The 16,219-nt window shown below is 39.4% G+C and overlaps 1 protein-coding gene across 1 annotated transcript in view; it reads right to left on the bottom strand.

Moving 5' to 3' along the window:
• Window positions 1–15,715, bottom strand: part of PREPL (prolyl endopeptidase-like) — an 18,542-nt gene extending 2,827 nt beyond the window's left edge. The window contains exons 1-12 of the mRNA XM_010147239.1: window positions 15,497–15,715; window positions 12,562–12,756; window positions 11,984–12,050; window positions 11,095–11,298; window positions 8,904–9,027; window positions 6,360–6,576; window positions 5,665–5,850; window positions 3,949–4,152; window positions 3,029–3,204; window positions 1,384–1,600; window positions 1,047–1,196; window positions 362–488 (exon numbers count right to left, since the gene is read on the bottom strand). Of these exons, the coding sequence (XP_010145541.1) occupies window positions 362–488; window positions 1,047–1,196; window positions 1,384–1,600; window positions 3,029–3,204; window positions 3,949–4,152; window positions 5,665–5,850; window positions 6,360–6,576; window positions 8,904–9,027; window positions 11,095–11,298; window positions 11,984–12,050; window positions 12,562–12,756; window positions 15,497–15,715 (2,086 nt within the window). The remainder of the gene's footprint in view (window positions 1–361; window positions 489–1,046; window positions 1,197–1,383; window positions 1,601–3,028; window positions 3,205–3,948; window positions 4,153–5,664; window positions 5,851–6,359; window positions 6,577–8,903; window positions 9,028–11,094; window positions 11,299–11,983; window positions 12,051–12,561; window positions 12,757–15,496) is intronic.
• Between the last annotated feature and the right edge of the window lie 504 nt (window positions 15,716–16,219).

Genomic DNA, 16,219 nt, shown 5'->3' with positions numbered 1-16,219 from the left:
GAGTGAGCCCAACCCGTATTCTCCCAGACTTCTTTTATTTTTCATCTCAGAGGGTTTTCTGAGCCTGTTGTTGTTTGTCATATTTAACACGTATGGGTTTAACTCTTTTCCAGAAGGTCTGTAGTAGAGATATCTGGTCCCTCCTAAGGCTGGAGAGTGCATCTTAGAAGCTGAGGTTTATCTGTTTGTCAGCACGACTGCGCATCTCGTCTTTGCACGTAACGGAAATCACTTCAGAGATTGAGGTACTGGATCGTACTGTACAAATGAGTGAATTTAAGGGGTCAATCTCTGTAGTGTTTAATTGCATGACTACAGATATTCTGGTTTAGTTACCTCCATGGATCTGTAATATTCTTACCTTTCTCACTTGTTCTGCTGGCGTGATCTAGCGCAGCCTTCCTAAGTTTCTGAACGTATCGTAAAACTCCTGTTAGTGGTATCCGTTGATCGTTCTCGTATGCCGTGATAAAAACTGAAGGATAACACTGAGATTAAAAGCAAAACCAGTTAAAGAACTGACAGCTGATTTTTCTCTTTAAGTAACAAATTCTTCTCTATTTATCTTACTGTACTACTTGTTGCAGTTTATCTAAACACACCTCAGTTGCCTAATTACCTGCTCTTGAAAAAGCACTACTATCCCAACTCCAAAGAGCATTTTGGTCTCAGAAATGACTTTGTATTAGGGTGTCATCTACCTGCAAAAGGTAACCAAAAACATCCTCTCCCCACTGGTAAAGGTCTGGCACATGTCTGCTTGCTGGTGATTACAAAAAGGGGAGTTTTTTTAGGCAAAAGCATTTGGTTGATTCCAGTCATCACCTATGTCTCCAAATATTGCCACCATTATTACTGAAACGGTTTATATTGATGATTCACGTCAATGCACAGCAGCAGCAACGACAGTTCTAAAATACTGGGCTTTAAAGTATTGAAAAGGTAAATTAGACTTTTTAAAAGAATTTCAGTTATCCATTTTTTGTTTTCTTATGAACTGCTACACTTTATTACTACAGCGTTCTACACAGAAAGCATAGTTTTACCTGTGTCTTAATATTCTGGTATGGACAATAGCTTTTGATATACTTCATAGAATTTTCATCTGCTAATGGATTTCCCCATTCTTCCTGTTCTTCAATTGTCAGTGGGAGACGAGTTTCCATCATTGTATTTAGAACATCCACAAAAGGAGCCTTAGAAGTTATTAAAAAAAAAAAAAAAAAAAGTTGGCAAATAGGCCACAGACCCTCAAAAGCCTGGGTGAAAGGTTTCTCAAGCCAGTGAGGACAATGAATTCTGAACTGGAATGTTTCCAGTTCTGAAACTGGCCAAATGAAACAGAAAAATGCAGTTTAACCTATTAGGTCTGCGGCACCTCACCTGTAAAACCACGGCTCTGATAAGGTCTGGGTCGGTGTTGCAGAGGGCTCCTGCAAGAACTCCTCCCGCACTGGCAGCTGCTAGTGCTGTGTATTTGGGCTGAGAAAATCCTAGTTTGTGCAGCAGCGTGATGCAGGCCCTAAGGTCATGGAGACCGTTGAGTTTATGATGCTGACGTCCATCTCTGTGCCAGCTGAGGCCTAGCTCTCCTCCACCCCTGAAATATAAAGCAATTCAAGTTGGAGCCTCTCTGGAAAACATCACGTGGCAAAGCTTCAGATAATGAAAACCAGCAGCAGCCACAGAACTGCAAAACCATAGTTTGCCTTCCCAATCAACTCTCCTCTGTTCTTGTCCTTTATGGCTAAAATGCACATTGTGCAAACAACAAAAAAAAAATTGTGCTTGATGACTGGTGAAAATCCTGACTGTGTAAGGGTACTCTGTGCCCTTGTATCCTGGAACTCGCTGGGAAAGCACCACTTCAGGAAATAACACTGGCATTGCAGGCAAATCAGAGAATAATACTATCGTTTTATACAGGAAACAATTAAAGAAGACAAAACATTTTCAGTACTTATCACTAACAGCAGCATTTATTAAAAACATCAGAACAGTATTTCTCAGCTGTGCACTGAGACTCTCAGGACGTCTTCTGCCTAGCTTAAATTTTGTGACTGCTAGAAAGTTTCTTCTTTTCCTAATTTGCAATTTTCAAATACCAGTTGAAAAGTTACATTCTGTAATACAGTATTTAAAAAAATTATTTATATTCCTTTTCATGCAACTACAGTTTTTGTTCTTAGCCATGTGAAATTTCCTTATTCAGGTTTCAAGTTTAAAATTAACTAACTGATTAGTCTGCCAAAATTCTTCACCTTTGGGTGAAGAATCCATCTTCACCTAGGACTGACTTGCATCTGAAGATACTTAGAAGAGTGGGAGGAAGAACAGCGCAATGCTTGCCACTGCATTAGCAGACCGAATATATTTGTATGCTGAACTTGTTTTGGAACTGGTATTTCAAACAACTGCTCCTTCCCCCTCTAAAGTGGTTCTTTTGTTATCATCTTTACCTACGGGATTATTATCTCAAGGAAAACGTGAAGCCCATTGGACACAGTGGTTTTATAAAACCAGTGGATTTGAAGCTACGCGGGAGACGGAGGATTTAGCCAATAAAAGAACACGAGGCGCAGGTTAAATGCTCAGCGGCTGCTGTAGAAGGCAAATGGCTTTCAGAAGACGCAGGCTGATCATTAGTGCACGAAGCCCTCAGAAAGAGGGAGGTAGCATGTCACTGCAATTCAAACATGTCATCAAAATTTGTCTGGAGCAAAGATGAGAAAGGAAGTAATGAGACTTCAAAAGGTTAGAAGTTACATACAACCATCCTGTTAATTTAAGAAACCTAAATGCAGTATGTGGTCGTGAAAATGTAATTTTCCCACCTTCCCCACCAAGGTAAAATTTTTTTTTTTGTTAAAAACTACTTAATAATCGAAAAAGAGATGGAAGTGAAAAGAATGGAGAATTAGGTACAGCTACATGAAAAAGATATTTGTGTACCTCTTCAGCTGCCTTTCAAGAAATATCTGTATATCCCACAGATTCAAACATAAAATGGAATTAAGATTTTACTTACCTAACATGGCAATACGCTAATATCCAACCCTCCTCAATTAACATCAGCTTCTCTTCTTTAAAGCTCATGTTCAGATCTATGCCATAAGCTCCATATACATGAACCAGAAGTGGTTTCCTGTGTAGCTCTTTAGAATTCATATTATGAAAAACTGTAATTGGCACCAAAGTTTCATCCTGGAAATGAAGGAGTATTTTACAATAAAGGACATTTCAGAAATCTCAATGACACATGGCAATGAAAACTTCAATTATTTATTTTAAAATGTGTTTTTTTGATTACAGTAATTTTTTTCACTTAGAATGTACAAAGCGCTCTTGAAAAATAAAGCGAGAGACTGAACCTCTGCTGTGTGGGCTTACGGATGCAGAGTGTAAAATTCATTTAAGTGCAACACCTGAGGAGTCTTTAAACTACCAAAGCACCCAAGTCTTCCTTCCCCCTTTAACACCAAGAATATCTATTATTAACAAAATAGTTTACCACTTACTGCAGCACAAACTCTTTATTAACATCTCCAATCTTTTAAACCCAGGCTGTTAAAACTTCCCTTTCTTCATCTACTCCATGCAGCTGGTTGTGGGGTGTTCTTTTCAACAGCTGGCGTCTTTTTCGTTTATCACGGGGAGTATGATACCATACATCAACTAGCAATTGCAAGTTTTACTGTGCTAAGACTCTTGACCCATCGTGCACTGTCCCCCCCTCCAGCATTCCCAGGTTAACGGAAAGAAAATCATACCCCGACCCTTTCTTCTTGCTCTGTAGCACTGAAGAAAACGCCCACCGCTTGGTAGCTACAGCACCAAGGGCTCTTTACGTTTTTTAACCTCTATTCCCTGCCAAATGGATTTTCTTTACATGGGTGGGGAAGAAGAGAAGAACAAAGGGAATGGGAAAAGGACTGAAAAAAATCTTACCTTGCTTTTAGCTAGTAAACGTATAGCGTGACAGTTCGTAATAATTGGTACCTCTTGCACAGCTCGTTCAATGAGATTATTTTCTTTAAATGAATATGCAAAACGCTTAGGGGGGTGTACTGGGGAGGTGAGCTGAAAATAGCAAGTGCTGGTGGTATGTTCAGGATGAGATTCCAATTCAAATTCACAGGCCCATGCAGGTAGCTGAGAAAACACGGCATTTCAAGTGAGACCCTGACACTGCTTCTGTGAATGCTGCCTAGTGTGTCCTTAGAGGAAAAGATTTTGAGTATCAAGCTAACCATCTTCAGTTTGTATGTAGTACTATCTGTATTTCTTTTAAATTCAGTAGTGAAACAGTCAGAAAGTGAAAGACTTCAGCAAACTTTTCCCCTAAGGCCATTGGATAAAGTTAAACAATGAAATAAAAAAGAAAAATAAATCCAAGTTGAGTTTAAATTGGGCATTAAAGCAGATTTTTTTAAAAAGTGAAACATTTAGAAATTATTCTGCATTGTTTTTATTTTTTAGATCCTATTTCCCTTCTGATTTCCAGTCCTGCTTCAACATGTTATTCAGCCAAGTCCGTGTCAGTTGTTAAGCTTTTGCTGTGAGTTAGCTCAGTAATGCTAAGCCACCGAAAACCCCTGCCTCTTAACTTTGTTCCCAGTGCCAGCCATTGTGGAGAACAAAACCTTTTCCTGGCACATTCACCCTCAGACACTTACTGCTATTATACTTAAGATTTTTAACTCTGCTAAGAATAAAAGAAATCAAGATTCATTCTTTGAGAGCAGCAGGAAGAGAGTCAAACCCTCTGCCAGGTCACTGCTTACTTGGGTTAGGTTGCTAGAGACTCTGAAATGGCAGCAAAAGTCCAAGTTCTCCAGCGTAACTGCAGACCCTTTCTGAATAAATAAACTAAGACCATTTTCAAAAATGGAAGGTTTCAGAGGCCATACAGTGTGCTCTTGAAAACCTTTTTCTGTAACAGTTTTATAGAATGCACTATTGGTAGCCTGCTGCAATAAACTCGTGTGTTCTTCAGATTTTATTTTTCGGGGGGGGGGGAATCAATTAAATATTTCATCTGAATAGTCTCCAGAAACTATGGTTTTGAATTGAGTCACTTTGTTTTTAATCCACAAGTATGTAGCAATAACTAGAGAAGGGAAGAAATACTTTGCACAAATTGTACTGCATTTATCAACTCCTCCCATTTATTATGGGACAGTGTCCTTATTTTGTTTCCTGAATGTTCTAATTTTTTGTGGGAGGAACAGGCTCATTTCCTTGCTTCCACTGATGAATGTAACCAAAAACAGGCCCAGTAAAACCAGAGTGTTTAGGGAATCAAGTCCTATTTTACATTAGAAATCAGCTGTATTGTAAAGAGTGTGACAGTACTAAGTTGAAGAAAGACCTGACTCATAGGATAGCTCCGCTCTGACTTTCCAAGTGCTACAATAAGCCACCACGTGAAATCCTGAAGAACAGCTACAGGTAATACAATTACTCATAATGACAGACAAGGCAGTATTATCGTTTCCAAACCACTTCCACACTTGGAATTTAGTTTTCCTTTCCTTACAATTATCTGCTTAAAAAAAAAAAAAAAAAAAAAACCAAAAAAAACCACAACCACAAACCACAAAGAAGAAGAAATAGTGCTGGAAAAATAGAGTATTATGCTGCTTAAGCCAAGCTGAAACATACCTTTATTGACTGAACTGAACATGAAACAAAAGAAATCACATTTAAGTAAAGGTGACCAGCCTTCTTCAGGAACATAACACAGTGATCACTGAAGATCTCCAAGTCTACTAGCTTGGTTTTCTCTTCCAGTGCATACACTAACTGCCAGTTCTCCATGCCACTGGAAGCCACTGGTGCTTTCATCAGCTATAAAAAACAAAAACCAACCTCACGTTACCAAAATGCAGTAAATTACAAATGAGGCGTAGGTGATTTCATGCAACATTTTTACTGCAAAACATCAGTGGTTTGTATTGGAGGGTTTTGCCTGACTCAGGCTGCAGGTCTTGAAACTCCCTTCACTTGGACAAAATGGAATAACAATTCAGAAACATGGGAAAATAGGTTTGATTCTCCTAGATTAATCTATAGAAGATTTTCATGCAAGGAGCAATTTCCGTGTGGCCAGCAGAACTGCAGGTGGTTTGGTTACGCAGACCGAGATCACCAATTTCACTTTTAATATCGGGGAAATGCCTGTTAAAGCATCCTCGTTTCCCAATGTTGCCGAAGGAGTTAGAATCAAACTGGTGTGCTACAGGTGAGACTCAACGCACTACTACAAGTCTTTCAATCCAGAATTAAAAGCCAGCCTTGCTATTTCTACGTGATCTGCAACAGGTATCTGTATGAATCTTACCATCAGTCAAAATTACCTTATATTCCGCAGGTTCTCCGTATGTAGTGAGAATATACAACTCATCATTTCTGTGCTCAACGTGGTAAATGACCCCTTTTGTTCGTGCCTGTACAAGAGTGGGTAACTTCAAAGGATGTCTACAGTCAACCAGCCAAACTTCTGAGGTTGTCTTGCTGTTGCTGTTGATAGTGAGAAACCGCCTATCCTTTGTGCAATGTATGTCCACAAAAAATCTGTAAGGAGTAATTAAAAAAAACCCCAAACACTTAAACTCGATTAGAATTTTAAAAATACACCAGTTGCTTCAGAATCCTGGGCTTCCATCTGCAAGGTACGAAACAGCATGGCTGTAAGTAGGCTGGAGAAATTCCAGGCTACTTGGTTCCCAAACCCACTCCGGCTGCATTTATCCTGGGATTCAAAATCCCACAATCTTGTGTGTGGAACTTGAAATCTGCAAGGAAAGCAGTTCAGTTGCTGCCGAACTCAATCCAGGTTTTCCTGTCACTGAGACAGACTGGAAGCCCGCTGATGTACACAGGCTTTAAAGTTCAGCAAAACGTAGAACTTTCTATTGAGCTCGTAACCTTGTGTTTTAAAAAAAGTAATAACAGATAATTAAAATTAATAAATGACATCTTGTGGGAACAGCAATAACACTAAAAGTAGGAGCTGTTATAAAGATAAATTAATAAAAAGCCTAAGTGTTACTGACCTAGCTTTGTCTGGTGCAAGTAAGACAGTAAAGACTATTTTTAAAGGAAGTAGAGAGGCCTATATGAGACAAGAAGAAAGTGTTGCAGTGATAAAGCCGCAAACTAGGAACTGGTTTTGGAACTGTCTAAGAAACGAGGAACTATCTGCTGGTTTTAAATGCTTCTATAATCTGGAAACAGAAAACAGAGTAATAACCAGTGGCTGGATGCTAATATTAGACAAATTCAGGCTGAAATTCAGATTCAAATTTCTCATGAGTCATCCTAATTAATTGGAATGTCACATCCTGGGACACAGCAGTTTCTTTGCCGTTTTGAATCTTTAAGACTGAACGTCTCTAAAAGCAAAACTCTGTTCAACACAAAGATCTAGAAGATTTCATCTACAAATTGCTGGATTCGGTACCGTAATCAGCACTGAACAGATCAGATGCATGACTACAATAATGATCCCTCTAGACTTCAACATACTTGACTGGTGAAAGGAAGGATGCTTTGGATAACATTTTCACTGCCTTTAATTATTTGCAGGTGGAGGAGCTACAGTTTTTTTGGTACTATTGTTTTTTCTAATTGCACCCTCTTGACATCTTGAGGAGGACAGGCACAGCGGGGGATCTAAAGTCTGCAAGGAATCAGCCTCCTGCCTCTAATACACGCAGATCTGGCAAGAGCGCGGCACTGCATTCAGCAGAGATTCCAACAGTTCAGCTCTGCTGACCTTACCTCTAGGAGAGTCAAACTGAAATGCAGGTTACACATCTCCCCAAGGACTTCTGACCTTGATATTAAAATTTTTTTTGTCTTTGTAGGTTGTTTTTTTTTTTTACGGAAGTAAAAAAAATTTCAGCTTCCAAACAATATATATATATATATATATTTGATTGCTCCTAAAAGCTGGTGAGATGCAGAATGGGACTGCTCAATGGCAGTACAGAAGAATGTCTTGCCATCTCCGATGAAGGAGTTCAGCTATGAGCTGCAGTAGCACATGAACCTTTAGAGTAAGTTTCTAGTAGATTTACTGTAATGACTATGACCTTCAGATTCATGCCAACAGTTTCCCTGTGGGGAAGTGTCAGGTCAGTGCAACTTGATTTTCCAAAAGTATGCACCAAATGCAGCTGGAACAAAAGGATCTTATTTACTCCATCTCAACTGAAGGTTTTTTTTTTGGTGGGTTTTTTTTTTAGATGAAAGTATAATGGAGATTTCTTTATTGGATATGTAACTTGAATTAGGAGCAATCACAAACATTTATGAAATGCTATATAAATCTACCACATGCTACATGGCTGAAAAAACTAGTTCTGCACTCAGTTTAGTAAGAGCCTTCTTGTCTTCCTAAACCACTGCTTAAAGAAAGGTTATTGAGAGGGTATTCAGTCAACAATAGTTCGGTCTCGGGGAATGCTGTAATGATTTTGCTCATCCATTACCCAGAGCAAGGATTAGCCTGAACTTCTATGTTTTTTTAAAAGATGTATCAGACATCAATAGCAGAGAAAACAAAATGAAATCCACAGTCTGATTTACCCCATATGAAACTGTCACACATTCATTAAAGGACACCCTGACCTGAGACTGACCTTGACATTTATAAACTCAGCTGAACTCGTGAGGTAAGAGAGGAAAGTTAAATCTCTGTTGATCACATATCAAGAGGAGAACAGAGCACATTCTCAGACTGCATAAGGCACTACTGACAGCAGAACACAACTTAAAAGTGCCTTTTACCATTTGGAATATGATATGGAAGCATTTGTTTTACAAACCGGTTATATTTTACATATACAATACTCTAAAATATGTAAAGCACTTGTTACATTTTGAGTAAGTATTACCTTGCATCTTGTTCTGTATAAACTAACTTAGTATGGTTCTGATTAGTGAAAGTGGTCATGAACACATCCTGGCATTTAACATTCCTCTGACTCGTGTAATACAGAACATCATTTGTAGCCCATTCTGGAAAAAAAGAGAAATGCGTATTAAATGTGGAACAGTATATACTGCTGCTGAGAGAAAATGGAGCTCCATGAACACTGGGCTCGGTGCTGAAAAAGGTGGGTTGCAGCTGACATAGAACTGAGAACAGCACTTCTCCGTCCCAGGGGCAGGGGTAAGCCACAAAAAGTGGCTTTCGAGTTTTCTCTGAATCCCACTGAACAAGAATCTCATAATATATTAAAAAAAAAAAAAAAAAAAAAGGGAGAGAGAAAAAAAGGCATAGGACAATGTTCCAGGGCTCTGGAAGAGAAAGCTCTTGACCCTGTGGTGGTTCTGGAGGTTAACAGGGAAATAGATGTGTGGCTGTTTCAAACTGAGTAGAGAAACAGAGGTTTACATGGGGTCAGCGAGATAATAAAGACCATGAGCTCTGCACCACTGCATGTGACTGTACGTAAAAGCCATTTAGAGAAAAGTAGATGATGCATGTGCCCCATGGCTACTGCTGAGATAAAACTTCTCCAGTTTTCTGTGCTTGTGTATGTGTTCACCAACATTAGAAATGTATAAATACAGGGACCTCACTATTCTGAAGGTTAGTAATCTGACAGATCCAGCTAAATTACTGCTATCTCTGCTGTTCCTACAGCCATCAGAATGATGCTTAATATACATGCTTAAAAAAGTTACTGTGCTGTCTTATGCAGAATTTTCAGCACAAAACCCGAGGAAGTACCACACTGAAGTACTGCAAACCGTATCTGAACAGCAGTGTGGCTCCAAAGTGCACGGGCAGCTGAGGGTTCACGAGGAAGACAAAGCCTTTAGAAGAGAAATCCAAGTGCTTCTGTAGCCTAGCATTTAAAAACCCACAGATGGAAACTGCCATGAACTTCCATTTGTCTGCCAGCTATTGCATAATACAAGCATGTACTTTGCAAGTGCTCGTAAGATCACATTCTCTTGGTCATGATTGAGGTACCTCTCTACCTCACTTACATCTGAGTAAGTTTACAAAACAGGTGTAACCCCTACCATTCCGACAGTAACTTTTTTTGTACTCTTACTATCTGCCACAGCCTGTCACACCTATGTGGGCAACAGGGAGTTGGGTTTCTTAAAGGTACTGATTCTGCCTGACGAACCTAGATACGTGTTCAAGTCAAGTGTAGTGAAAAATGTCACTGGCAAATTTTCAGGCCTGGTTTTCAACAGGCATTAAAAACTTCAATTGTGCAAACACAACATTAAATAGACGTACAACATTAAATTCTTGCTACTCTTCATTTTTGTAACTAGGAAGTTTTACCGACAATTTTAAATTCTTGCCCTGCCCAAGCAGATTGCTTACTGCACTATATATACTTCATGACATCTAATATGATCCAAGATACAACGTGTGGACATCACTGTATACACACCACTGCACTCTTTTTGCTATATTCTTTAAAATACTGTCAAAAAAAAAAAAGATTTCAATTGACTTCAGGTTGCCTCTGCTTATTTTGGCAGGAATGTAAAGCTCTGTACTCCGTTCTGAAAGAACTGACTCAAGACCTGACTGACTTCTCTGGGCTCTGAACTGTGACCCACATCCTAGACTCCAGCTGAAATTCCAGGAAATATTTAATAGCAGGTAGCACTTGTACAATTCCCAGCAAATCTCAGTGCCTACAGCTATCGGTGACTTCAGCTGTAGCTGTAAGGATTTAATAACTAGAATACTTCTCAAAAAGATCTTTATATTGCAAGCAGTTAGGTCAGGAAACTTTTAAAGCAGCACACTGAATTACATAAAAAGCATGATAAGCATGACTGTTCAAACATGTATAAATGCTTGCTTTTACCACGAAGGAAAACTTGTGTCACGAAAGCAGTCACTTCCATCCACATCAGATGTTTTCCACACTGCACAATTACAAGTTATCTTAAATAAGAAACAATTCAACAGCTGCAAGGATTAAATCTAAAAATGTTGTTTGGTTGGTTGGGTTTTTTTAATTAGATACTTTAATATTATTTTTAGAGTAACAAGTGTTGTGCTGAAAGCTGGTGTGATCCACTGAATATTTATAAACAACTTACCGAAAGTAAATACGTTTGGAATTACTTTTTCCACAACAGGGAAATGACCAAGTTTCATAATAACACAGGTGGCCTCTTCAGAATTTTCACTTTTTAAGCTGATAGCCATGTACCTCTGCTCCGGTGAAACTCTGATCCATTGAATAAAGGCATCAGAAAAGCCAAGATCTTCAGTACTGAATAAAATGTCAGCGTTTCCTTCATCTATTACAGAAAAAAAAAGGTAGCAAAAAAACCCCTGTAATTGATGCAGTGTCAAAATGAGCAGTGGTTGTTAATACCTGTATTTAACAAGTCTGCCTGCAATATTCGCAAGCATTCTACTGGAATTTACTAACACCAAATGTTTGCCTTGCAAGATATTTGCAAATACACTTGTAAAAATAAACAAATAAAATACAGTTCCAGGGGGGAAAACAAAAACAAAAACCACCCAAACCTCCTGTAGTTATTACTAAAATTATTTAAAAGTGTAGATCTTGGCTTTACTAAATGTATTAAATTTTAAAGCTCAGATACCTAAAGCACAGTTGTTTTTACTACGTACAATTAGTAAATTATTTTACAACCCTAGGAAATAAAACAGCATGAATGTGCTTTTCCTTTTTCAAAACATTAAGTTAGGGGTCTGAAAAGAAGTGACTTCTCTCTTTCCTCTCCAAAAACTTGTCTTAGTATCAATATTTCTTATTCCCTAACTCCTCACCTCACCTTTTCACTTCAGGATTCCAGAATTAGTAATCAATAATTAAAGTATTTTTTATAAAAGTATTTTTAGTTTAGTTATTTTAAGAAACAGAGCAATTAAGCTTTACTGTAAGAGAAGTACCATAAGAGATACTCACACATTCTCCACAACTTTAACACGTTAGTAAGAGAAATCCCTTACCATCGTCTGCTTTTGAAAGAAATATGCAGCCATTCTCTGCAAAATACACATTCTCTCCAAACCTGATCTGTTCGACACAAAACAAACACGTTTCAAGACCAACACTCAGACTATTTCCTTCGAATCCCTGTATTCAGTCATGGTTCTGTACAACAGAGTTGTAACACATGCAAATGACAGAATACAGGACGTACGTCTGATACCAGAGAAGGAATTGCATGTGTAAGAAAGATTCTTTCTAAGTTAGGTTACTTAAGCTACCTATACCTGCTCTAAATTTAACAAAAGGCTCAGATCACCTGCCATTGCTCTTCTCACAATGTCTTGTATTCTTTACCAAAAAGTCAGATGATTATCTTATCTTTACTTGGTTTTGCCTACAGAGAAATTAAGGTAAATACACTATCACAACAGGTATAAGCTGTTCTAAACACATGCTGTTACTATCCACAAATATTAAAACATTCAACATTCAAAACTACCAGCATAAAATAATCAGTAAAACAGCATTTTATAGCAGGAACGGCTTCACTGCCTTTTATTTGTACTCGGTGAGAAATGTATTTTTTGCCACTTACCCTTGGGCTTCCTGAATTCAGTGTATACTTGTGCAATTTTTCTAATTTTTCCTTGATTCTTTTTGTCACAGCTTTGTACCTTGCTGAAATGTCATTCCAGTTTTTCCGCTCTGATTTCAGAAGGTTCTTGTACAAAACCTCTGATGTTACTATGGATGTATTTTGCTTCCTTTTGGAATGGATTTCTGTTCCTTCCTGCTAAGTAAGGAAAGACAACAATGGCTACAAGCCAGCACACTCTACTCCAATATGAATACATTGAGGTAATAATGACCCACAGACCCAAACCCAACTGTACACTATTACAACAGTACGTGCCATTAAAAAGAAAAACCACAGTTGCAGTAAGTTTTTCTTCTCAATTCTTCCTGATCTTTTAGGGAGGCATTGTCAAATGTGCTTTACTTGACACATTTATTGAGGCCTTCTCTTCACAATTTAGGGTCCTATTAATGCATAGTCTTAATTGACGATATGTAAGTATGTTTGTTCTTGTTCTAGAACTAGCTTTTAGTTAATTCTTACGGAATTCTGCGTTTTTTCTTCCTTCAGAGGTGTTTTCTCACAATTTTCCTTTCTTGAGAGTATAGTTTCTCATTTTCTTTCCTAGGCAAGAGTGCCACCCACGCCTCTGTGCCTGTACCTAGGCATCCTAGTAGCTTGTTCACGTTCTTGCTCCACCTCCTCAAAAGTGTTAGCATAAACGTTCTTAAGGTGCAGAATGAAATGAAGCAGTGAACTGATACGGGTTCTGCAACAATTTTATCAGAAATAAGCCTAAGGATCTGTTTTTTCCATGATCCATGAGCAGAATACCCCTGCGGCACTGCCAAAAAAGCTGTCCTCTCTTGGAAAAAGTGTTGAAAACGTGTTAAAGTTGCTAGCACAATGCTGCTCCTTTTTGCTTACTGTAAAATCTTGTTTAATCGAATAACAAGCTTAACAACATATATTACAGTACATAACACCGCAGAGATCACACAAAGCAGTACTTTATAACATTCCACGTATTATGTGAATGTGTCTAACCTTAAAAAGCAGCCCGTACTTTCTACCCCATCCTCACTTTGCCTCAAAAACTGTTGGTTTGTTCCTGGTTTGTCTTCACCAATGCATGCGACCTACAATGTGAATGTTATGAGCAGACTTTGAAAGGAGGAACTCCCTGGTCCAGTTGCCAAACTCCCTATGAACATAAACCACATCATTCATGGGAGCGTATTAGCGCTCGTCACTGGTTCAGGCCAGCAGTCCCTCTAGCCCAGCACACCAAATGAGAAGCACAAGTCAAAGAAACTATGAAGCCCCTTAGAGAAACCGTGGAGTAGCTGTGTAATTCACAGAGTGGCAGGGGTTGGAAGGGACCTCTGGAGATCATCGAGTCCAACCCCCGTGCCAGAGCAGGATCACCTGGAGTAATTGGTCAAGGTAAAGAAATTGTGGGATATATTACTTTTACCAGAGTCACTGGAAAAACTGCTGTAAGAAAGCAGTAAGTGGATACTTAGGAAAGCATAAGAATGGGACAAGGACAGGTGATATTCCCCAACATGTATTGCCCCAGCCTTCAACTATTTTAGCTCAGGTACTTCCTGAGCTGAATATGGTTTCTCGATATTTAAAAAGTCTCTTTCAAGTACACGTATCATCTTGTCTTGTTCCTATGTAATATTTTAGCATCCACAACATATTTTTCGCAAGTTCCACATTTTATGAACCTTTTGATGATTCCCCTCCTGTTGATTCCAACAGTTCCCATTGAATTTATTTGGAAATATTATACAGAGCTGGTAGCCACAGTGTACATGTAAATCGCAGCTACCGTACACCTCCCTGCCTAGGAAAAACCGAGTAATCTATAAAGATTCTGAGGGCAGCCGAGGCACTAAGTGGCCATTGGTTTGCAAACGTTTGCTCCAAGGCAAACAGGCACGGCTTCCTTTCAGGTGAAAACCACTTGTTTGTATCCTGGAACCAGGCTCGTAGGCCAGCCCAGCGCTTCTGACTGTGTTAGTGACCTACCAATGAATAAACAGAACCACACATTCTCATCCATCAAGGCTTCCTATGTTCTCCTTGAAAGATCTGTTTACATTTCCGACACAGACTTAGGAACTGTTTACATTAGGGTTAGAAATAAGAGGGTTACAACAGGATGATCCTTGGATCATCTCTAAAGGCACACTGTCAACTTAAAACAATTTTAGACCAGCCACACATCCATCTGAAAACACGTTTTAAGAGAAAATAAACCAAAACACCAATATTTAACAGCATTTATGCATTAGCCTGTAAAACTATTTATACACAAGTTGTACTGCATCAAACTTTTAAAATACCTTTAGCAAACTCTATTAGAAACACAGGAACACGAGTCCCCAAATTATTTCAACCCATTTTCCGACCCCGTGCGTGATACACTGCCACATATTTATACAATATTTACTTACAAAATATCTATTGATGTCTAGTTTATCACACGAGAATACAATTATGAGAACTGAATAGAATATTTTAGTATTTAATATGGTCCAAACCATGAGCTACTGGTCAGCACAGAAAGGTCAAGTTTTGTTGAGCCAGCTCAGAGTGGTGAAGCCTGGTGTCATGAGTTTGGACACTGCGCCCCTACACTAGCTGATCTCTCCCTGCAGTTTTCCCCGGACACTTTATCTGAATCCTTCTGGAAGATGCCAATTTTTAAAAAATTGCTAGAGCAGGAAAACCAACCAAAATGCAGCTTTACGTTGAAACATCACAGGAAAGTTGGACAACAATATACGTCTTTGAATGTAACAAATCCTAGAATTTTATCTCCCTGCCTCAAACCCTTTAGGAAAAATATGTTTCCTCAACATTTGAAAACTATGGTTGGCTTCCTTAATAGATGTGCCAAGGTGGTTGGTGGCATTAAGTCTATACTTAAACAGCATACCTTGTAGGAAAAGAATCTCCACGGCAGGATGCTTCCAGGTGGCCCAGTCCTGTGTGTGCACGTACTTCCTGAACACTCCAGGATGTGGCTTTTTTTTGGTTTTACTGTACTATAAAGACATATTGTTAGAAGGTGGTTGTGCTCAGAGTAGTATTTGACACCGAAGCTCAGCCCTTGGAGAAGTTTTCGCAGTCCAGCACGTGACATCCCAACGTTCATTTCTTGCTGGTCAGGCTTCAATTTCTGAAAATCCCAAACTGCTGATCTTTGATGCTGGGTATGTGAAATACACATTAACATGAACTGAAGGTAAAGCCTCCTCTCTTTCAAAGGTATGCAACTGATTCATTAGGTGAACCAGAGGAGGAGAAAATGTCGTTTCTCAGCACAGATTGTTTCGCAACACGGAACTGTTTCTCAGAACAGCTGCTGCTCCTCAGCAGCTGGTGCACACAGATCGGATCTTTCCTTCACCTGCGGAAGGTGGATCCTGGCCGTGCCAGGCCTGCCTGATAGCGGAGCTGTCAGTGAAGGGAAGGGGAAGGTGCAGCCGTGCACGTTTCAATGCCGGAGAGCCAAAACTCGGGAAGGTCTGGGGGAGTTTTCCCCCTTCTGTAAGTATCGTACCACGCCACAGTCGCTCTCCCTCAGGAGGGCAGCCTGGCCGGGAGAGCTGCGCCCCGCCGCAGGGCAGCGGCCCGGTTTGCCGCTCTGCGGGGGGAG

The sequence above is a fragment of the Eurypyga helias genome, unplaced genomic scaffold, assembly GCF_000690775.1.
Source record: "Eurypyga helias isolate BGI_N326 unplaced genomic scaffold, ASM69077v1 scaffold16812, whole genome shotgun sequence".
NCBI classification, from domain to species: Eukaryota; Metazoa; Chordata; class Aves; order Eurypygiformes; family Eurypygidae; genus Eurypyga; species Eurypyga helias.
This window is presented reverse-complemented; position numbering and strand designations above follow the sequence as displayed.